This window comes from Juglans microcarpa x Juglans regia, chromosome 4D (assembly GCF_004785595.1).
Source record: "Juglans microcarpa x Juglans regia isolate MS1-56 chromosome 4D, Jm3101_v1.0, whole genome shotgun sequence".
NCBI lineage: Eukaryota > Viridiplantae > Streptophyta > Magnoliopsida > Fagales > Juglandaceae > Juglans > Juglans microcarpa x Juglans regia.
In genome coordinates, this window is record NC_054600.1 from 25,857,837 (window position 1) to 25,880,927 (window position 23,091).

General features: G+C 35.5%; 3 protein-coding genes across 4 annotated transcripts; 2 read left to right on the forward strand and 1 right to left on the reverse strand.

Moving 5' to 3' along the window:
- Positions 1-7,948: 7,948 nt before the first annotated feature.
- Positions 7,949-11,811, forward strand: LOC121260014 (SWI/SNF complex subunit SWI3B; the record flags this gene model as incomplete). Its single annotated transcript, XM_041161871.1, has 6 exons — positions 7,949-8,114; positions 8,230-8,660; positions 9,402-9,809; positions 10,454-10,592; positions 11,027-11,154; positions 11,380-11,811. Coding segments are annotated over 6 exons (1,458 nt in total), but the record flags the coding sequence as incomplete, so codon positions are not given.
- A 593-nt stretch (positions 11,812-12,404) lies between these two features.
- Positions 12,405-15,056, reverse strand: LOC121260016 (psbP domain-containing protein 3, chloroplastic). Its single transcript, XM_041161872.1, has 9 exons — positions 14,778-15,056; positions 14,566-14,675; positions 14,423-14,488; positions 13,831-13,911; positions 13,667-13,749; positions 13,505-13,580; positions 13,187-13,305; positions 13,033-13,077; positions 12,405-12,637 (listed from the first exon to the last, which is right to left on the reverse strand). The coding sequence occupies exons 1-9, from the start codon at positions 15,002-15,004 to the stop codon at positions 12,611-12,613; spliced, it is 834 nt and encodes a 277-aa protein (XP_041017806.1). The 5' UTR covers positions 15,005-15,056; the 3' UTR covers positions 12,405-12,610.
- Positions 15,057-17,607: 2,551 nt separating this feature from the next.
- Positions 17,608-23,079, forward strand: LOC121260002 (AT-hook motif nuclear-localized protein 10). Of its 2 annotated transcripts, none has more exons than XM_041161854.1 (6): positions 17,608-17,770; positions 18,353-18,900; positions 19,772-19,824; positions 21,188-21,319; positions 22,040-22,201; positions 22,481-23,079. In XM_041161854.1, exons 2-6 carry the CDS (start codon positions 18,384-18,386, stop codon positions 22,721-22,723), a joined length of 1,107 nt encoding a protein of 368 aa, XP_041017788.1. In that variant the 5' UTR covers positions 17,608-17,770; positions 18,353-18,383; the 3' UTR covers positions 22,724-23,079. The 2 variants fall into 2 exon arrangements, with proteins under 2 accessions (XP_041017788.1, XP_041017789.1); XM_041161855.1 differs by lacking the exon at positions 17,608-17,770 and adding an exon at positions 18,106-18,262.
- The last annotated feature ends 12 nt before the right edge of the window (positions 23,080-23,091 follow it).

A 23,091-nucleotide genomic window follows, 5' to 3' on the forward strand; every position in this document is an offset into this window, starting at 1 on the left:
TAGTCGTTTTATTCGAAGGCCAGCCTTGGAGCAAGATTTTCATACATATTAGATTACTTCTTCATGTTCATGCAACCATCCCTTTCTCATGATTTTTTTTTTTTTTTTTTTTAACTTAATTTGTAACTGAGTCAATGTTTACTTAGGCCTGGTGAACTGGCTCCAGAGTGGGTTGCTTCTGTGATGGCATTTTTAACTTTAACCGATTTTGCCCATATTTTAATGTCCATGACTATGAGTTTGGTGTCTTCGTTAACTCTTTTTTGGTGAACTATTGATAATGCGGCATAATTACCTTGTCGGACGATGTCCTCTCATTGTTTCGTTCTTATCTGGCATCGAAAGAGGCATCATAGATCTTGCATATCTTCTTTTGAATGATCCACTTTTCTTCTTGATTCTGCATCGTTTTCTTATATTTTAAGTGGCATCTTAGATTCTTTCAACGTGATATGCCCTTCTATATATATATATATATATATATGCATCATACGTGAGCATGATGATGCTGTGCGTGTTGAGCTAGTATGGGAATCTGGTATTGTTTGTTGTCTGGGACATTGTCATCAATATCAAATGGGGGGATTGTTCATAAATCTTGTGGTCCTGTTATGGATGATGATGGTGTTGACATTGAGCGTGCATTTCCACGTATTCATGTGCGGTTCAGTGGAGCTGTCGTTGGCAGTCCTGTCTACTTTGTTCATTTTGTTTGTGGTGTCGCCCGGATAATTTTGTGACGTGATTGGCCGCTCTAGTCATTCTCTCTGGCCATTGCGTGACAGTTGTCATCATTGAAATTTCATATATATATATATATATATATATATAAATTCTATACACCATTTTTGCAAAAGAAAATGTATTTTTAAAATTGGAGTTATTTTATTATTATTATTATTTTTATAAATAGGGTTATTTTATTCTTAAATCAATATGTGGAGTATACTATTTATATAAGATTTGATTTGTAATATTTAAATTTAAAATACATCTTTTAAATCAAATTATATTGTGTAAACATTTTATTAAGTGTATTCTATATATCAATTTGATAATAGAATTTTTATTATTCAAAAGATGGCGTATAAACTCTTTTAATACAAAATATAATATAATTATTTATACAAACTTTTAAATTATAATGCCTATTGTGTCTGATGAGAGTTTCGCGTATGTTAAACTAGGGCTGGGCTCCGACTTCGACGGAGTCGGAGTGCTCGTTTCCGACCTCCGACTTTGACAAGAGTCAAGAGTCGGAGCCAAATTGGAGCTCCGACTCCGACTCCGAATTGGAGTCGGAGTTCGACTCCGATCGGAGGTTCCGACCTCCTATCGGAGCTCCGACATAAGATCGGAGCTTGACGTGCGCTCGACGTGGCGCTCGAGCGGAACTCTTTCAGAGATGTTCGCTCGACTTCCGCTCGACATGTCGCTCGAGCGAACCTCTCGCTTGACTTCCGCTCGATATGTCGATCGAGCCAATATTCAATACAACGTGTGCTCGACTTGCGCTTGACACCTCGCTCGAGCGCAAGTGTACAGTAAAAAAAATTTCGGAGTCGGAATCGGAGCTTCTTGGAGCTCCGACTCCGACTCTGACTCTGTATAGATATTCGGAGCTACTCCGAATTTCGACTCCGAATTTCGATGACTCCGACAAAGTCGGAGTCGGAGCGGAAGTCGGAATTTTCAGAATTTTGCACACCCCTATGTTAAATTACGTAATAGTTATTTTTATCAGATTACAGTTGTGGTCTGCACTTGGTGCGAAGAGCTATATGCTTGATTCATGTTCCTTAATTTGAATTATGTATTTAAATGTAGATTCGTCTACATAAGTTTAAGGTACTGTTTGAATAGTGAGTTGAAATGAGATAAATTGATATGAAAGTTGAAAGTTGAATGAAATATAGTTAGAATATTATTTTTAATATTATTATTGTTTTTGCATTTGAAAAAATTGAATTGATTATTATATTTTGTGTGTGAATTTGGATAAGTTGTAACGATGAGATAAAATGAGATGAAATACTTTTATTATCCAAATGAGGCTTAAGTTGATCTTTGAGGTTTGATCCCTATGAGAGCCAAACTATAACATAATGTGAATGTGGAGTTATTTCAATACTCACCTTATCATTATAAAATGAGAGTTCCTCTTTGGGTCGGTCCGGCTGACGTTAGGCGTTTAACAACCTCCAATCACAATATGCCACGTATAAAGTTTTACATTAGAGGTAATAAATATGATTTCATCCAATTAAATCACATTATCAGTAAGAAACGAGTGCCTTCCTTCTTTTTATTTGAAACTCAGACCACCATTGCCGTACCAAACCAGGTTCGTCGCCGACACAGCCGGACAACGTCGTCGCACCCACTAATTTTCATCGTCCCCACGAAGCTGTTTCTCTCCCATTTTTGTCCATTAGTGATGCTTGTTGCACTTACTCCTCCTCGATTCCTTCATATTTTTCTTGCAAATCTCTTCTGCATGGCTTCTCTGCCATGTCTTTTATTCTCAAATATTGCTAAATCGCTTCGAGAGATACACATCGGCAGCTTCAAGAGGTTGAACTGATTGACTCTGCAAAATATTTGGTTTGACTATCTCTAGCTTGGGAATCTTCATTCTGAGAGATTTGATTGAAGGCTTGGGAATCTTTATTTTTCTTGTTTTTTCCAGATCTTTCGAGTAATCGCTTCACTTTTGAAGGCTTGGAAATGTTTCCTCTCTATTTGGTCTTATTTGACTTTGAAAATTGTAAAATTCAAGAGGAGATGTGAATGTAGGGACGTCAATATTTTTTAATACCAGACATGGTGGTCCCAAAAGACATCAACAACTTTACTTTCAACTATAAAGCATTTTGAACCTTGTTTTCTCCAGAAATACCATGGCTTCAACTCAACTTTGCAGGTATACTGGCTTTCTCCGTTTGGACCCTGCATTGAAACTGAGAGGCCATGGAGTAGCAAGTTTTTGCACCATGTAATTATGATTAAGTAGCACTGATCCGCGATCTTTGTACAGTACATGGACATGAAAACACTAACCAGACCTGGTTACAATCGTGTGTTCATCTGATATTTTCTGGCTGGATGAGAAGCAAGCAGGAATTCTAATAGCGTCTTGCATGGTTGTTGAGAGATGATCGATTTCAATGGGTGAGGGTGAGATCTTTAACTAGTAAATGTTCTGGGAGAGGGGCTCCGTCGTCAACGGGAGAGGTGGAGGGTGGGCTTTGGTGGAAGAGGGAGAGGGGAAGGGATTTTTTGCACGGAAGGGAGGTGGACTTTCACAACATTATCAGCTGTAGGCAGCCATATTGAATGTGAAATAGAAGAGCTACGTGGCACAAATTTATTGATGGGTTGTTATTTGAGGAATAACAATCGGACCGGTGGGAAGTTTTTCTCATATACTGATAAATGAGTTCAACGGCGGGAATTCAAAGATTATTAAGGCCCCGTTTGGATGCATAAACACTCAACTCATCTTATCTTATCTCATCATTACAACTTTCTCAAATTTTCATACAAAATACAATAAACAATTTAACTTTTTCAAATTTTTCAAATTTTAAAACAATAATAATATTAAAAAAATAATATTTTATTCAAATCATCTAAAATCATCTTATTCATCTCATATAATCTCATTATCTAAATCAGCCTTCAAAAAACAAAAGCATTTGGCCATCTTGCGATATGTATATAAATTAGGGGTGCTACCCGCCCACACATGGGCGGGGTAGCCCTTTCCCCACACCCCTCCATTGGGATGCGAGGGTAGGGTCTCCCACCCTAGTGCCAGGGGGTTGGGGCAGACTCCTCATTCGCCCCGCCCCTACCCACTCCAATAGTACTTATGGCCCACTGGACTCAAAAATTATTCTTAGGTTCAAAAATAACCAAAAAATATTTTTTTACCCAAATTGTAAATTTAAACTTGTAAATATGATCATAATTTAAAAACTAATAACATATTTTTCAAATTTTATAATGCATATTTTATGCAAGTTATAGTACGGCATAGTGTGACCTTTATATAGGAAGAGATTAAGGCAATACAAGTGTCTCACTTAAGTAATGTGGGATTCTTGTCTTGCTTTGACATAGTATGTATATCACATTACTTAAGTGAGATACTTGTATTGCCTTGATCTCTTCCTATATAAAGGTCACACTATGCCACACTATAACTTGCACAAATCATTAAGTAAAAATTATACTTAATACATATTACTATATTTATATATAGTAAAACTAGGGGTGTAAATTTACATCGAAAAACCGGTCCGAACTGAGACCGGTTCGTGTATTAGGAAAATTGGCTGGAACAGGTCCGGTTCAGGTTTTACGCTTTCCCGGACCGGACCAGTTGGAGAAATATATATATATATATAAATTAATATTTTATATATAAATTTTATACAAAATTAATATTATACAAAATGTTTTTTATATATAATTATATATATAATATATAATTATATGTGAAAGTTGTATATATAATATATATATATAATTATATATCATATATGAAATAATTTCATATTATAATTTTATAAATTATAAGTTATAATATAAAATGTTAATCTTAAATATGAACATTTGTAATTTGTTTGATCATATGTTATTAATATAATTATATATAAGATAATGTTATATAATTTATAAAATAAAAGTTTAATCTTAAAGATGAAAATTTAATTGATCATATACTTTAAACATAAAAATATATATTAAATTATATTGTATATAGTCTAATATATTATATAGTTATACGAATATATAACTAATACTAATAGTCTAATATTAATACAATTATATAGTCTAATATATTCTATAGCTATACTAATATATAACTAATACTAATAGACTATAGTTATACTTATACTAATATAGTTATACTAAATCACTACAACTAATACTAATATCATTATAATATATTAGAGTTATAGCATTATATATATATATATATATATATATATATATATAATAGACTAATAGTATTAAGTTCACTATAAGTCTACTATATATAATATGGATGTCAGTATTAATATTAGTATAGTCTATAGTTATTTAGTATAAAGTAATTACAAATATTAATGTAATTAACTAAATGTAATCATATACAAAATGTGAAAACTAAGAAGCTTAATATATTGACAATTAACATAGATTCATAATATTAATACATTGACATACTCTAACTCTAACTTAGTAACAAATTAGCAATTAATATCATAAATATAATTATAATTAACATAGATTCATAATATTAATACATTGACATACTCTAACAGTAAGTTAGTAACAAATTAGCAATTAACATCATAAATATAATTATAATTAATTACTTTTTTAATCATTTAATTAAATAATCCACATTGAATAGTGTACTTAATTTTAATTTTAGTAATTTAAATAATTTTTTTAATTAAATTATGTGCTAAAAAAATAAAAAAATAACACTATACCTCATCTGCCAAACACACAACGACAACCCCGTTTAGTATAAAACAGGACCTAAACGATGCCGTTTAAGTCCGCGGGGGGGGGGGGGGGGGGGGGGGGGGGGGGGGGGGACGAACCTGAGTTGCGTGAAATGGCGTCGTTTCATGCAGCTCAGTTTTTTTTTTTAAAGAATAAGCCGTCTGTTGAAACGGCGCCGTTTGGGTCTAATTTTAATCGGCCTGAATTTCAGCCTGTACCGGCCGATATTTCGGACTATTTTTTTTTTTTTTCGTTTTTTCAAACCACAAGCTTATTTTTTAATCCTCAATTTAGACTAGACTATTTATAATTTATATATATATGTATTTATATATAGATTATTATTTTGAAATATAATTTTTATATATATAATTTATTCATATATCGACTATCCCGAAACGTTATCCCGAAACTCTATCCCGAAACGGTACCGGTACCGAAATATTTCGTTCCAGTGCCTTGACCGGTACGGCGTCCGGTACGGTATTCAAAACATTGCCTCCAACCCCTACGACACCTCCGTGACTACGTCGAAGTTCTCTCTGCAGATGGTGCCTGTCTCTCAGACTCTCTACCTCACTCTCTCATCTCTCTGCCTCACTCTCTTGTCTTTGTCTCTCTGTCCCCTCACCGGCCGTTGCACATAACTTAGTCACAGAACCGCAGCCTACCACTCACAGACCCTCGGCCTCACCTCACCCTCTCTGTCTTCGATTCCTCACGGACCCACGGTAATTTATTTTTGTGTTTTTTAAATTACTTTGAAATCTGGTAGAACTGTAAATGGTATTTGTTTTATTAGAGTTTTTGAATCTAAAATTTAAGATTTTTGTGATTGTGTTTGTGATTGTGTCTGTGTTATCAGGGTTTTGTGATTGGGTTTGTGTTATTAGGATTTTATGATTGAGTTTATAACTTAAAGAAAATGGGATAATTGCATCTGATTTATATATATATATATATATATATATTGTCAATATGTTGTAAATTACAATTAAATGGCATCCAATTGACAAATATTTCGAACATGGTACATACTTCCTGTTTATTTAGCAGTGCCCAGGAAATTATTGTTTTGATTGAACCACGTTGTAACATTTTTCATCATAATCACTATCTGTATAAACAGAATCATCTCTAAGTTTAAATAGGTAACGACAACTGAAACATCTTTAAATGTAGCTCAAAACTATCAAAATCAATTAAGAATCATATAGTAATTTGCATGCACTGACAGATGACAAACTGCCAAACTTTCATTTTAAAAAAACTGAAAAATTGGACTGGACTGGACTGGTAAAGCTGGAAGTATAAGTTTAGGAGGGTAATCGGTGCATAATCGGTTTCGAAAATATAAAATCGGTACATATTGATTCGGTCATAAGTTTTGTTCAAAACTGGACCGATTACACCCCTAGGTAAAACACTAAAACTATTAACATATATATTTATATAAAATATATGTAAGTAGGCGGAGCAAAGGGTGGTGCTGCCCACATCTGATATAAATTTTATATAAGTTTTAAGTTTATCTGGGATTCATATTATTTTAAGCTTGAAGGTTGAAGAATTATATGAATATTAAACAAATACCCAATTTGTTAAAGGTCTTGTTTGGTTACATATATGAGATAATAAATTTGTGAGTAATAGTAAAATAATTTGTGAATAGTAATGAAATGGTTTGAGTTAAAATATTTTATAAAGTTTTAAAAAATTAGAGAGGAAGAGTTAAATAAAAATATTATAAAATTTAAAATAATTAATTTTAAAATATTACAAAATAATTTTATAATATTATTTTGTTTTAAGATTTGAAAAAATTAAATTATTTTTTATATTTTGTTTGAAAGTTTTGAAAAATTGTAATGATTAGATGAAAAAATTAAAAAGTACTTGCATTTGAATGGTATTTGGATGTTGAGATGAGATGAGACGTGTTAAGACCATCTAATCATATTTTTTTATTTAATCATTACAACGTTTTCAAGTTTACATGTAAAATACAAAATAAATTCAACTTTTTTAAATTCTAAAATAAAAATTATATTTTAATAATATTTTAATTTTATAATATTTTTTTCTCATTTTCTAAAATTCAATAAAAATCTTAATTCAAAATATTTTACAATTATTCATTAATTATTTCACTCGTATTCGTAAATTATTTGACTTACTTAGATATTGGTTAATTCAGAAGAGGTCGGTGGCTGAGCCAATTGCCGTACAGATCTAACCTTGGATCCCAATTCCAATTTCCAAGGTCCGTTTCTTTGCCCAGTTGAAAACCCCCTCGCTCTCTCTCTCTGATGGCGGAGGCTAAGACAATGGCGGCCATTTCACCACCGAAAGAGCCCCTCGGCCCCTCCGATGGAACTCCATACAAACCTCCCCTTTCCTCCCAAACCCACTTCACCACCGCAGCCACTACGCCGCCTGTTAAGCCCGAGACGCCCACCACCCCAACACCAACCCCAACCCCCACAACTACATCTCCCGAGAAACCCCTCCTGCTACCACCACCACCACCACCACCTCTTCGAAGCCTCCTGATCCACTGCCTCCGACATCCTCCGATGCCGACGTCGTTCACGTTCCCAGCTACTCCCGTAAGTCCCCACCTTGCCCAACGCAAAAAAAAAAGCTAAAAGAGTTTTCGCCTTGTGAATGTCTTGTATGATTAGGCTGATTTTTATTTGGTTCTGGCTAATTATCGGATCTCAGGTTGGTTTTCATGGCAAAAAATCCACGACTGCGAGGTCCGGTTCCTCCCGGAGTTCTTCGACTCTCTCTCTCGCTCCAAGAACCCTGGGGTTTACATGTACTACAGGAACTCCATCGTCAAGCAGTTCAGGGAGAACCCCTTAAGGAAGCTCACCTTCACGGACGCCAGGAAGACGCTGGTCGGCGACGTGGGCTCAATTCGGAGGGTCTTTGATTTCCTTGAGGCTTGGGGTCTGGTCAACTACTCCCCCTCCGCGCACAACAAGCCGCTCAGGTGGGATGACAAGGAGACCAAGTTCGAATCTAAAAGCGGCGGCGGCAGTGGTGCGCCGCTCGACTCTTCCACGGCAGGTCCCAATAGAGAGAGTTCCAAGGTGGTGTGCAGTGGGTGCAAGCTCGTTTGCAGTATTGCTTGCTTTGCTTGTGATAAGGTGAGTATATGTGCAGCTTTTAATTTACTAGCAATGAGAAAGTGTTCTGCTTTCAATCACTAATGTGCTTTTATCGTTGCGAATTTCATACATAGACGGTAAAAGCTTTATCTAGGAGGAGTTGGATCTCAATCAATCGTTGGCTACTCGTAATGCATCTGTAATTGACCTAAGTTTGATCCTTTCTTGGTGAGGTAGGGTACTCGAGAAGTGTGAAGGTTGTTGATTTCTTGGTGGAGGTTCAGAAGTCATTGTTTACAAATGAACCACTACTATTAATTAGATTTTTCTAAACTGAATATTGATTCTAATTACAGTAGATTTGTAACACTTCGCTGATAGTTGGTGTATACCTACATGCATATTAAGTATGCTTAATTGTGTCTGATGATTCCTTACTACAGCCTCCGGCCACTTTAGGTGGAACCTAAGTGATCTTGTCCCCCCAAGAAAAGGGTTCAGAACAGCATAAAATGTAGATCATTGTCATATGTGGCTTGTAGTGTAAGGTTGGGCCATAATGTTGCAAGAATACGGTGACCCTAGTTGATGCAAAGCATAAAGTTGTGGATGCACGAGATCCTGCTTGCTACTGATCTTTACCGTTCCTTTCTGTTCAGTCAGATTTGTTATGTATCTGTTCACTAATATTGTTCTGTTTTTAAGGGTTTTTCCCCCTTTTAACTGTTTCATGGAATGGCACCAAGTTTGCTGATCCTAAAATATCCCTTTGTTGAGCAGTATGACCTGACTCTTTGTGCAAGATGCTATGTTCGTGGGAACTACCGGGTTGGTGTCAACTCCTCAGATTTCAGACGGGTTGAGATCAGTGAAGATATGAAGGCAGATTGGTCCGAAAAAGAAACTTTGCATCTTCTGGAAGCTATAATGCATTATGGTGATGACTGGAAGAGAGTTGCAAAACATGTTGGTGGCAGAAGCGAGAAGGAATGTGTCAATCAGTTCATTAAGCTTCCTTTTGGGGAGGAATATCTTAAATATCCGGATTCTGGGGATGTTGACAACAAGTACAATCCAGTGAAGGATCAAGTTGCTGAATGTGCATTAGAAAGTTCTGGTGCTTCATGCAACAATAAAAGAACGCGTCTCACACCCCTTGCAGATGCAAGCAACCCAATTATGGCTCAGGTACATTAGTTAAAAAAATGATATGAGGTTTTCTAGAAGTTCAGCCTTGGGTATGGGGTTATTCTTTCAAAGATTTGGTTACAACTCAAATAAACAGGACCTGAGGATTAGCAATTTGGGTCACAGCACCCATAACGAGGGTAACTTTTTCCATGAGCATTGAAGCAAAGTCTTGTCCCTGAGGACATTTCCTTTAGTTGGGTCATTCTGCTATAGGTTTTTTCTCATGAAAGTTCTCTAACAATTAACAATGATAAGGTTTTCATTATGACCCTTATCTGCAGCATGGCATGGGTGCACCTGGGGTTCACTTCTAGTCTACCTATGTTAGTATTATGTCCTGAAGTCTAGATGGATGATCCCTTACTTCATCAGATGGATTGAGATGATGGCTTTTTGAATGAGTGATTTTCTTTAGTTTATGGCTATCTGTTGATATTGAGTCAATCAATACAAGTAGAGGGTTTAATCAAAGATTCAGAATCATCTCTCAAGCCTCCTTGGAGAGACATAAACATTTATATTGATGTTACTTGTGCTTATCCAAGTCAATGAGTTTTGCAGTAGAATGCTTTCTTTACTTCTTTTTGACCAATGTTCTTATAAGGGTCAGTTTTGATATTTATACTTGGAACATATATCAGGCTGCATTTCTGTCAACTTTGGCGGGTGTGGACATTGCAGAAGCTGCTGCTCGTGCGGCAGTTAGGAGTCTCTCGCAGGTGGACCATGGAGCAAGTAGAGAGCATCTTGGTACCCTTGCCAGGAATACAGAATTGCAAGGTATAAGTGGTTCTTTTCAGGAACTTGTCTCAAGCATTTTTTAATTGAATTTACTTATCTGGCTGCATAGGAGTTGGATTGGTCATAATATATGTTAGTGTGTTTCCTTTGTAATTGACATGAAGTAGACCATTTTCCAATTGGTGTTTTTTAAGGGTTTCATTTGGTGTTCAAAAGGTGTTAGCCAAGTGATTTGTGAAATAAGTCGACTGGTCATTTGGAATTATGTTCTGGTTTTTACTAGTATGCACTATATAGCAACATTCAAGGTGTTGGGGTTCTCTAAGGATTACGAAATTTTTGAGACACCTGTTTCCTTTGGTGTATGTGTTGAGCCAAATATCGTGAAGTGTTACTGGGAACCCAAGTTGGGGAATATCCCAATGCTAAGACCAACCAACATTCAGAAGATTAATGGCTTATTTGTACTGTAGAAGCTGATGTTGCATCTAATGGTGATGCCGTACGGAATGCATCAGAAGGAGCTTATGTAGAAGCAAATTCACAACTTCAGAAGGAAGAGCTAAACGTGGAGAGAGTGGTTTCTGGGATTACTCTGCAGGTTTGTATGCTTCTAGATTGTTGTTTGTTTATACACAACTAGCTTTAAAAAATAATAATTATTTTTAGTTTTGAACTATTGATTGTCAGATAATGTGTTTGAATTAAAGTAAAAAAAATTATTTTAAATGCTAGTTGTGTATGAGTTGTACCTATCATTGCTCTTCTTGTTTTACGTTCCTGTAACTAAATTTTCCAATATGTTAAAAATTATGTGTTTATGCAGATGAAAGAGATACAAGATAAGCTTGTTCATTTTGAGGAGCTAGATCTACAGATGGAGAAAGAATGGCAACAGTTGGAGCAAATGAAGAACATGCTCTTTGTTGATCAGCTCACCCTCTTATTTCATAGAAGTTCTGCACCAAAAACTGATGAACGAATGGAACAAAAGAATATAAGAACTGATTGATGTTACATGATTTGTGTTGTCTGTATACATTTTTTACTTCCCCCGGCCAGGCTCTAGCTGCCTATTTATCTGGAAATAGAGCTGCCAAACTTACTTACAAAATCAAATTAGTTTAATTGAAGTAGTTGCAAAGCCTTTTCCCCTGTCCTTGTCCATTTTTAGTGCGGGTGGCAGATGTTTACCCAAAAACCGAAATGTGTAATAAACTGCCCATTGAGATGAAAATGGACTTAGGTGTTTGCTTTCTGTCTTCGCATCTTCCTTTGTTCGGATTATGGGTAGTCTTGCGTGCAGGGGCATTACATAAATCATTTGATATTTATTTTTTCAAGTGTATAAATTATTATTATTATTATTATTATTATTTATAATTCTCTTTGTAGACTTGGGCTCATTAGCTTAGATAGATAAGTTAAAAATTGAATAAAATATTATTTTTTAATATTATTTTTATTTTAAAATTTAAAAAAATTAAATTGTTTATTATATTTTGTGTGAGAGCTTGAAAAATGAAAAAATTGTAATGATTATATGAAATGGATTGGATAACCTAGCTACGACTCAGAGTATCCCTTAATTATTTGTGTAATAATTCGGCACAATGATACTTTCAACCAGTTTTCTTCACTTCTGTTATATGTATATTACTATTTTTCTACTGAGATACAACCGCTAGGATTCATTATTTACGCACTAAAATATTTGGAAGTTGAACTGTTCGTTTGATCAAATTCCAAAAGGTTTTGTTGTTTGTGAATTATATCGAGTGTGCACTACTCGTGTTCTGTTCCAACCGCAAATGGAGTTCTTCGTCTGGTGTAACTGCTTCAGGTATGCAATATTGCAAATCAAGGATCACTTGCATACCAATAGCAATTTGTACACAAATTGAGTCAACATCATTCACTGTTACCAATTAAAAATATATATATATATATATATATATATATATATATATATATAATTTGGTGTTGACATGTTTGATATACAAAGCCAGGGAGCCAGAACTTAGAACCAAAACTTGTTCGTTCTGGCACATATCTTTTCAAATGAACCTGAAGGATCCTACTGCCTGCAAAACCAAAATAATAAGAGATGCATTTCAGTTGTTAATAATAAAGCCACTTTCGCGGATGATGCCTCTGCCCACAGGGTCTAAATGCTTAGACTTTATGTAACTAATATTTGGCAACAGTTTCATCTTATCTCCGAAGCGGTTCGTCATTCCAAAAGCTTCAACAAAAATTCCGTTGAACATTAGGAAAAAATTTGGTTATGGTATGCCAAAACTTTCAGAAATGCTCCCAGATACTTTGGGATGGCTTGATCTAAGTTTCCCTGAGCCACATCCAGCATTGCTGGGCCACGATACAGGCTTTCTTTTCAAGAACAAAAGCCTTAAACCTACTAAGTAAAAACAGGAAAACAATGTGATGTATAGGGAGCTATAGGTCTACATTACTTCACCTTCTCAATTGTGGAGCTGTATTTCTCTGTTTCTTCCTCCAAGAACTGCAGAAAAATATTGAAATATCAGTACTTGGTGTTGACTGTTGAGTGTGCCCTGTGTTCTTTACCGCCAGCTCCATAGAAACAAAAACTACAATGTATCCAGATCTACCTGTCCTGTCACAGTGTATAGTCTGTTGTACCAGCCATTGGATGCCATCCCAATAGCTGTAAACAAATGTCTCCGACTTTCGCCAGGATTTTGTAGTGAATATTCAATGTAATATATACCTGTTTTTGAATGAGATTAAGAAATAAAATCACTACATTAATGTAAGCAATGATGTGTAGTATGTGTGCACAATTGTGTCTAGATGTTGTCGATAACACCATTGGTCTAATCGACCATTAACCAAGTGTAGAAGAGTAATGATACATATAAATTGCAGGATGGAAATCCACCTTTGGCTGCAAAAGGATTAATAATTACCATTTGCAGCTTTACAGTCTATGAGTTTTGCAGCCACACCTGGAGGCCTTTGCCAGCTTCTATCCAATCCATTAACCTGTTAAACACATTTAGGCTGTAAAAGTTGGCAAGTGAGCTGCACAAGCTTTCTACTTCAGTAAATTAGATCATGTGAAATCCCACCAGAGTCTCAGCAAAAGCATCGACTTTGCCCAAAGATTCCATCTGGGTAAAATCTGCTCCAAGACCCGTAATTACGACGCTGACTGCAGCAACCCATAAAGCAATTACAATATAGAGGGATAAAATTCTCAATGATGGATCCATCAGGAAACTCTCGTGTATACCATTTGAATTGGAGGTATCCTCCGGGTAGAAAGCAGTAATTGATTTAAAACCATTAGGCTCTCCTGCACCTACTTGCCAATCTGCATAACCGATATTTCATCCACCATTATGCTAAAATTTGCTCTTATTGCCTTAACGATAAAACAAATTTACCACAAGTATAATTTATGTAGCGCCATTTTTCTCACATAAATCTGATAAAAACTACAATGTTATCATCAAACCATAATCTGTGAAGGAGATGAACCTTTGTGAGCCCTTGACATATCCAAAACTTAAACTTTTGGTCTATTTATATTTTAATCCCTCACATCTTTGCCTTTATATACTCCTGGTCTATTCACACGAGCAATGTCAAGCATAATTATCATTTGGAGCGATGTCCGCTCTATCATTGTCTCCATAAGAGAGAAATTGAAGATTGCAATCTCTTGACTAAAATGATACACGTGAGAGGGAGACCCGGGCCAATGATAGAGGTTAGCATATATCTTGAGGACAAAGAAAACACAGTATTATTCAAGCAATATCAGCAGCAATCATTATTCACACTTATAATATTCTTAGCTCAATTAACAGTGACAAATTCACCTTGGGGAATCAGTATCTTGAACTTGTTCACATCGTCCGTAAAAACGCGAAAATTCTCCGGTACATCTGAAACCCATATTAGATTGAACTTGAAAAACAATTTAGTATCAGGTAGAGATTTAAGAGAAAGAAAGGAACTTTACCGCTCTCAGCCAATGCATGCGAAATGATCGCTGGAAAAGAAAATGCAGTAACTGTTATCTGAAGCACAAACTCTCTTCTTTTAGCACCGCATCGTTCTTGAACCCGAAAACTAAGAAAAACAAACATAAATACAGACAAAATTAAAACCCAGTGAGATGACAAAAACAAACGTGGTTTGAAAAAGAAACAAGTTTTTTTTTTTTTTTTTTACCACGGTTCTTGTTTTTGATGTTGTTCTTCACTGTTCTTGCAACAAAGCACATTATGCTTTGTGCCTGAAGAAACCGAAGTAGGAACCTCAGAAGCTCTGCCTCGTACCAGACCAAGTAAATTAGTAACAGGGTTCGGATTTCGTGGATCTTTCTTGTACGATGAAGCTGTCCAGTGGGAGATGGAAGGTCGCAGGGGCAAAGAATATTGTGAGAAAACAGACGCCATGCCTTTTAGATGGGCTTCTGTTGGCACTTCCCTTTTTTCTTTTTCTTTTTCTTATTGGCTATTTTGTTTTAATTTTGTATGGATCTCTTTCTTTGGATATATTAATATTATTATTTCTTTTTACAGTCTATGGTTAGGGATGCTACCCGCCCTATGGGGCGGGGCCACCCCTTTCCAGCATGGGGTGTTCCCCCGTTCTCTGCTCTCGGGATGCAGGGGTGGGGTGCGGGATGTGGGGCAGATTTTCAATCTATTACACTTCCATCTATTTAAAAAAAATTATTACATTTTATTTGGTTTAAAAATTATTTATATGTTTAAAAGTAATTAAAAAAATATTTTTAGACCTAAATTATAAATTTAAATTTTATAAATATGACTATAATTTAAAAACTATGTAATTTTTAAATTTGTTAGTGTATATTTTATATAAATTGTAGTATATTAGTTTTTAAACTATATAGTTTTAAAATTTGTCTGTGCATATTTTGTGAACAAGTCTAACAAATTGTAATATATATTTATATACACAATTTGTAAAATATAAATATATATTTATGTTTATATATATATATAAATGTAAGCGGGAGCTAGGCTGGGGAAATGCGGGCCGGAGCCGGGCCCTCCCCGCCACCCGCCCCTGCTAGGGGCCCTATGCGGGGTGGGGTGGATGGGGCGGCGCCCTGCTGCCCACCCCTAACCACGGGAGCTCTTGAAGTACCGTTAGTTATATTATCATTTTTTTTATTTATATATATATTTTTTAACACTTTAAAATATTTTTTAAACAAATAAAAAATTTATAATATTATTAAAATATATTTTTTTAATCATTAAGTGAAAAATAAATAAAAAATCACAGCGATAACTCCAAACGGTAAGAATAAGTGATAAAACTAGTATTTTTCTTTGAATTATCCGGACATGTCATTGTGGGCATTTTCTGAACCAAAACAAATAAGACTAATGCTATATATTATTTTAAGATATGCAAATTCCACACATTTTTATTAAAAAAAATGAGGTATACTATTAATAAAGAATTTATTTCATATAAATTGTAGATTTATCAACGTTTTACAGAAGAGTAGTGCTACATCTCCCGAGAGATGTAGCCCGAAAGTCCACCGAACAAGTAAAAGTATTTTTTTATTTTTTATTTATTTTATTTTATGTATTTTTTTAATCATTATAAAAATTTATAAAAAAAATAAAAAATTTACAATATTATTAAAAAATATTTTCTTAATCACTAAGTAAAAAAAAAAAAAAAAATTCCGGAACACATCTTCGGACTATATCTTCTGGACATTTAGCATTTCTGTTTACAGAATGAGTGCAGAGGCTGGTTTGCTTGCATAACTAGAATGATACAAATTATTTTCTAACAAATAATGACTTATCGATTACTCATGTCTCAAATTTCTTTATTTTATTATTTTAAGGAAAAAGCACATTTCCTTCCGAAGTGGATTGAAGCCTAAAGAGTAATTAAAAGTCATATTGTCCATTACTTGTGTCTTCCTCCTGCCTACTAAAAGATTCCACTGTAATCATGACATAAAATAAAACATTAGCTGACCTCAATTTCTTCTGGTCTTTAATTGCAATCACTTGTCCATGGGAAAATCTTTTTCACTTATCGGAAATCCACTCTTTTAATGCATTTTCCAAAAGAAGTATGATTCATTTTTCAAACAAAACCTCTAATTTTGTAATTTACAAACATTGAAAAAAAAAATACGTAGAAAAACTTCTAATTATGACATGTCATATCATAATTAATTCACAATTAAAATTTTTATATTTTACTTTTTTAAATTTTCTATAAATTTACTTTTCTATTTTTTTTTGTTGATAATTATCAAGCGTCAGTGATGTTAAATCTGTTGATAATAATTAATAAAATAATTTTTCTCATCAGTCACTATTTATTATATTATATTTTATATTTTATTAAAAAAAATATCAGATATAAAATGTAAAAATAAATAGTAACTTATGTACAGTAAAATTTTAACCGGTAAGTCAATATAAGTATAGGATGTTAACAACTTTTCTCAGCCTACGATTTTATTATTTGCCTACTGATATTTATGTCCTTTTATGCACCAACTACCCATCACCAACCCCCTATCTATTATTATTATTATTCTGAATACTCCTATAGTTTTTCAATCTCTTTAAATAGGAAAATAATTTTTAAATTTTTTTTTTTTGATGAAATAATTTTTTAAATTGATATTCTAATTCGAAATTTTAACATTTATTTATTTTTATGAAGATAGCTTAGAATGTTAAAAAAAACAGAGAAAAAGCCCAATTGACATAAATCCCATCAATCCATACAGAACTGCGCCTACAGAAAATTTAATACTCGCTCTGGGAGGATGAGACGTGTAGTTCTATCCGATGTCTCGAGCTTATCCCAAACGTGGCACTGACAGCAAGCGAGTATGTTAAAGCAGTACTTATATGGGAGTAGAATTAAAATGAATATTTTATTTTATTTGTTTTGTCCGAAAGCAAATTAGGGGTGGGGGAGGCTGCTTTTTACCTGCCCGTTTTAAATTAAAGCTTCCCTAAGAAGAGGCACAAAAAAAGAAATAAATAAAAATAAATATTCAGAATTCTCGCATTTCCATTTAGAAAAAGCCCTCCGGAGCTCCTTCCTCTTCGTTTCCGTTCAGGAACGCCCTGGAATTTCATCCTCTCTCTCCAATTTTCGATCTGTGCTGTTTTTAATTTTCTCGGAATTATTGGTGAGTTACAGTGATTTTTCCAGTTATTTTTAGGGATTCCTTCATTTTCTCTGTATTTTTTTTTTCTTGCGACTCTTTTAACTTCTGAATTATGAAAATATTTTTTATTTTGCATTTTTATTTTCTCAAAAATAGCTTCTTCCCGCATTATGTCCAATTATTCTTTGCTTTAATCTTTAATTTGAAATAAAATTTTTTCGATCCAGGTTGAAAAAAATTCGAGTGTTTAAAAAAAAAAAAAAAAAAAAAAACCCTTCAGTCCCTAAAATTTATGCTAGTTTTGCAGTAATTATGAGGATATTTTCGTTGTAGCTTTCACTAGATTTTCTCTAAGGTTCTCGTCCAGGATTTTAATGGCGGAGCTCAGTTTGAGCTTTACATTCTTAATCTTACAATTAAAGATCAGTACTTTAACGTTCCCCCACCACTTTCTCTGGTTTAAATTCACTCACAGGACAGGAGTGTGAATTTTATTCACTTATAATGATTATTATCGGTGTGAATCATCCTTATCTTGGTAAATTAGGGTTTTCTCTTTTAATAACCTAACAATAATTTGCAATGTTCATCTCCTTCTGTTTTGCAGTTAGGGTTTGCAGGCAGTATTGTATGGAAAGATGTCAGGATCAGAGGCAGGAGTGATGACGAGTAGGGAGGCCTTCAGCGTCGGGCTTCAGCAGAAGACTCAACCGCTCGTACAGAACATGCGGTTGGCGTTCAGTACCGACGGCGCTGCCTTCTATAATGCAGTAGGCGCCGCAACGTCAGCAACGCCCTCAGTCTCAGCCTCGACCTCGCCCACTTACCAACCCTCCTCCGGCGACGGTGGGTCCGCCCCTGCCGTAACTGCTGTTGGGGCGTTGATGAATGTGAACGTGGGGAGCATGGGCGGTAGTGGTGAACCCGTGAAGAGAAAGAGAGGGAGGCCCAGGAAGTACGGGCCAGATGGCACCATGTCAGTGGGTCTGGCCCCTGCGCCTCAGTCTGTCACCGGAACCCAGTCAAGCGGAGGCTTTTCTCCTCCTGCTCTTCCTGCTCCACCTCCTTCTGGAGGGTCAGCCTCGCCCTCTTCGTTCAAGAAAGCTAGGGGCAGACCGCCTGGTTCTAGCAAGAAGCAACAGTTGGAAGCTCTGGGTAAGCGTTATTTTCTCTGGGAATCTAGATGGGATTTGCTTTGAACTTATGCTGGTTTTTGTTGGGTTTGGTTTCTTTTGCAGTTTATTGGTCTTTCATTTGGTCGGTGTACCTGATCCTTTTGACTTGCTCTCTCATGCTTAATTTGATTATCTGAGTGCTTTACTTCGTTTTTATCCGCCTCAGCTGGCTTTGGTTGGATTTCTGACAGGGAATGAAATGGTTGGTGCTGGTATTGTAAAGGGCACACGACTCTCTAAAAAAAAAAAAAGAAAAATGGTAAACAATGGTCCAATATAGTTATGCTGGAGCTTGGGATCTGTTCTCAATTCAAAATTACTCATATGCCCCTGTGTGGTGTTTGCCGTTTGCTACCCTTGGCTATTGGAATTTTCTTGATTTCCTGTTAATTTCCGTGTCATGTGAGAGATATATTTGTGAGTCGTAATATTTTTAAAATTAATGTTCTTTAATTGCAAAAATTTCTGTTAGATCATTTCTTATATTGCTTTTGAGTATGTTCAGTATATGACGCCATTTTGAGTTTAGTCAAACTTTCTTCTCTGAAAAATCTCTCTCCCAAACCAAAATAATAATAATAATAATAACAACAACAAAAACAACAAAAACAATAATAATAAATAAATAAGGACAGAAGATGCTCTCTAATATTTATACAGGAATATAATATGTCAAACAAAAAACAACAGAAAATAAGGAATCTTTGTTTGTCTAATGGGTTCTTTTTGTGCAATGTATTGAAATTCCCCTTTATTGGTTTCATATTTAGTGCAATGTAGTTTTTATGTGCTATTGGGCTATTAAATTACTGTGTCATATTAAATATTTCATTTAGATTTTCTGTTTGCAGGATCAGCAGGTGTTGGGTTTACTCCCCATGTTATCACTGTGAAAACTGGAGAGGTCTGTTCATCTGTTTTTATCTTTTCCTACGTTTTTTACCTATAAAAAAAATCTTTTCCTACGTTTTCATAGATCTTTACATTCTTTTTTATGTTTCATTCGAGCATCATTGAAGTATGGTCTTTGATTATTAAGTTGCATTGGAGTATGTATGTTGCCCTGTGCCATTTAACTAACTGTTATATGCATCTTGATATGTTTCTTCTAGTAGCTCAGTCATCTTAATTACATCATGATTACTCAACATGAGTTGTAGATGAAGGCTTAATTTATGTGTCTTTTATTTTTTGGAACTAGCACTGACTATATGGAAATGAAGTGATGTGGTTAATACTTGCCCCCCTCCCCCCCCCCCCCCCCCCCCCCCCCCCCACCCCCACCAAAAAAAAAAAAAAAAAGAAAAAAAAGAAATGCAGTGTGGTGAATTGTTTATTTAGTTATTTAGAGTGTTATGTCTTATAGAGTAGGTTGGACTGATAAATATGAGGTGGATCTTGGCAACTTTGAGCAAATTTTCTGTGTACAAATACCAATAAGAAGAAGAAGGAAACACCAGAATACCATTCTGTTGTATCTAGGAATAGTGCAAATTCAGTGTGTAAGTTTCTTTGTATGAGTGGACTATGGTCCAGGACAACTCCTGTTTTGAATCCTTTATAGATTCAACTAGCTCTTGCTTCCCTAACTTTCCTTATATTAGGCTTTCCCTTCTGAATGCCTCCAGTGTACTTGGGTTGTGCCCCTAATGCTTTACTAATAAGTGGTGTTGTTACTTATGGAGAAAAAGTACCATAAAAGTTCTCTCAAATTTTCTCTCTGTATTTGCCACAGTTTCCATGACAGAAAAAAAAAAAAAAAAACTTGCTCAAACACAATTTTAGGAGACCCCACCACTTTTTCTAAAACCAAAATAACATTTCTCAGAAAAAAGAATGTCTCAAAATTTTGCTCTTACAAACCTATTTTCTACAGGTCCCACTGCTTCTACAAATGAATCTAGATGCTGCTAGTTCATGAATATTAGGACCAGTTTTACTAATGCTGGAACCAAGCAAAAGAAGAAACTTGAACCATTCTCTTTGTTCTATCATTAAGGGTATGGTGTTGGTGATGTGATGACCAGATTCCAGTGGCAAGTTGTTCTTGTTCAAGTGTTAGGTGCAAAAATAAATGGGTTTTCCCTAACACATGATGCTTCTTTACATTTCAGAATTTCTTTACTATGCTGCTTGAGTAATTAGATCATACTTCTTCATATATTCCAACTTTTACGGTGCTTGCATTTTGTAGATTTATATATACTTATATTCCTGAAAGATTAATCAATTAGAGGGAATTCAACATTGCATATTTTGGTTTCCAGGATGTATCATCGAAAATAATGTCATTTTCTCAGCATGGTCCGAGGGCTGTCTGCATTCTGTCAGCAAATGGAGCCATATCCAATGTGACGCTCCGCCAACCGGCCACTTCTGGTGGAACTGTAACGTACGAGGTTTGCGAGCTATCTAACAACCTATCTGCTGGCATTTCCCTTAATACGAGGCGGACTTGTGATTTTTAAGTGCCAGCATCTAGACCTGCCAACTATTTCTAGAAGTGACATGAAAATCCTAATATTGATGGGGGTTGGCAATTGCATTGGTATTTATGCTATTGATGACCGGCAAAAAAAAATTAAGGTATTGATGGGGAGAAAGATATAAGACAAAATACATCTCCAAGAGCAGTTTTATCATCAAACCCATTGCTTCTATAACCAAGCATGTTTTACCTGGTAACAATATTCCTCGGTGGTTTTCTATGTGATGTAGATTAGTGTATAGTAGAGGAAAACTTGAAGACAGAGAATTACGTAATATGGTAAAGCACATTTTACCTGGTAACAATCTTTTTTTTTTCAATAACAATCTTCCTTGGGAAGGGTCGCATAGGTTTCTCTGGAAATTCTTGAATACTGTTAAATGAAAATAGAGCACCTATTTTTTTTTTTAGTTTTTTTTAAAGACTCTTTCCCTCATTTTGGGTCCTTCCTGGAATCAAGGTTGAAGTATAATCTTTGATCTGATCTGTTCTACTTAATTGGTACTTTTTTTTTTGGTGGGCTTTTTTTTTTTTTTTTTCTTTTTGGGGGGGGGGGGGGGGGGGGGGGGGGGGTCATATGGCTAGATGAATAGCTTCATATCTTTTGAATATTTTGTTTTGTACCACGCAGGGGCGATTTGAAATTCTGTCCCTCTCCGGTTCATTCTTGTTATCTGAAAATGGTGGTCACCGGAGCAGAACTGGGGGTTTGAGTGTGTCTTTATCTGGCCCTGATGGGCGTGTTTTAGGTGGTGGCGTGGCAGGCCTTCTTACGGCTGCATCACCTGTTCAGGTGCATTATATTTTTGTTTCATTTATTCATTTGTTTCTTAATTCTCAATTGTTGGGGATACTTTGTAAGAAATACTAATGCGGTGCCAACTGTTTTTTAATCTCATTTTGCAAATCATGTGAGACACAAATAACAAATGAGATGATTTTTTATGCTATGCTAATTTGAAGAATTCACACCATTAATAGTTTCTCTCGTTCTATGTGCCCTTATGTACTTTAAGCATATAAGGTCTTTCACTATAAAGGAACCAGTGATATTAAGCCTTTCCCATTGCAGGTAGTTGTGGGGAGTTTTATTGCAGATGGTCGGAAGGAATCAAAGTCGTCAAACCAGATGGAACCCTTGAATGCCCCATCAAAGCTTGCCCCTGGTGGTGGTGGGCCTACTGGGGCTAGCAGCCCACCATCGCGTGGGACTCTCAGCGAATCCTCTGGTGGACCTGGTAGTCCTCATAACCATAGTACAGGAGCTTGCAATAACAGTAACACGCAGGGCATGTCTAACTTGCCATGGAAGTAAGCATCCTTTGTAACTCTCGTATTTCCACTGATTTGTGTAGTAAGCACTAAGCATGGACCCTAATGTTGTGTTTAATTTACTTTTAGGCCTTTAGACCCCAGGCCTTGTGTAGTAAGTTTGGTAGAATAAGGACTGTAGAATGGTTTCTAGCATGGCATCGTTGGCTTTTGCCAGTGCCATCCAGTTAGTGACAGGTGCCCTTTGCACTTTGAGGTTGTAAGTTAGAAATTAGAGGGAAGCTCCTTCTGCTTTTAGGAATTTCTAGGTTAATGTAGTTGTTTGTTGGCCGTAAGTTGTAATTGACTTTCCAGGTGTTTCGTTATTATGGTTATAAAATTGTACCCATTTTCTCGATCTGAACGTGGCTT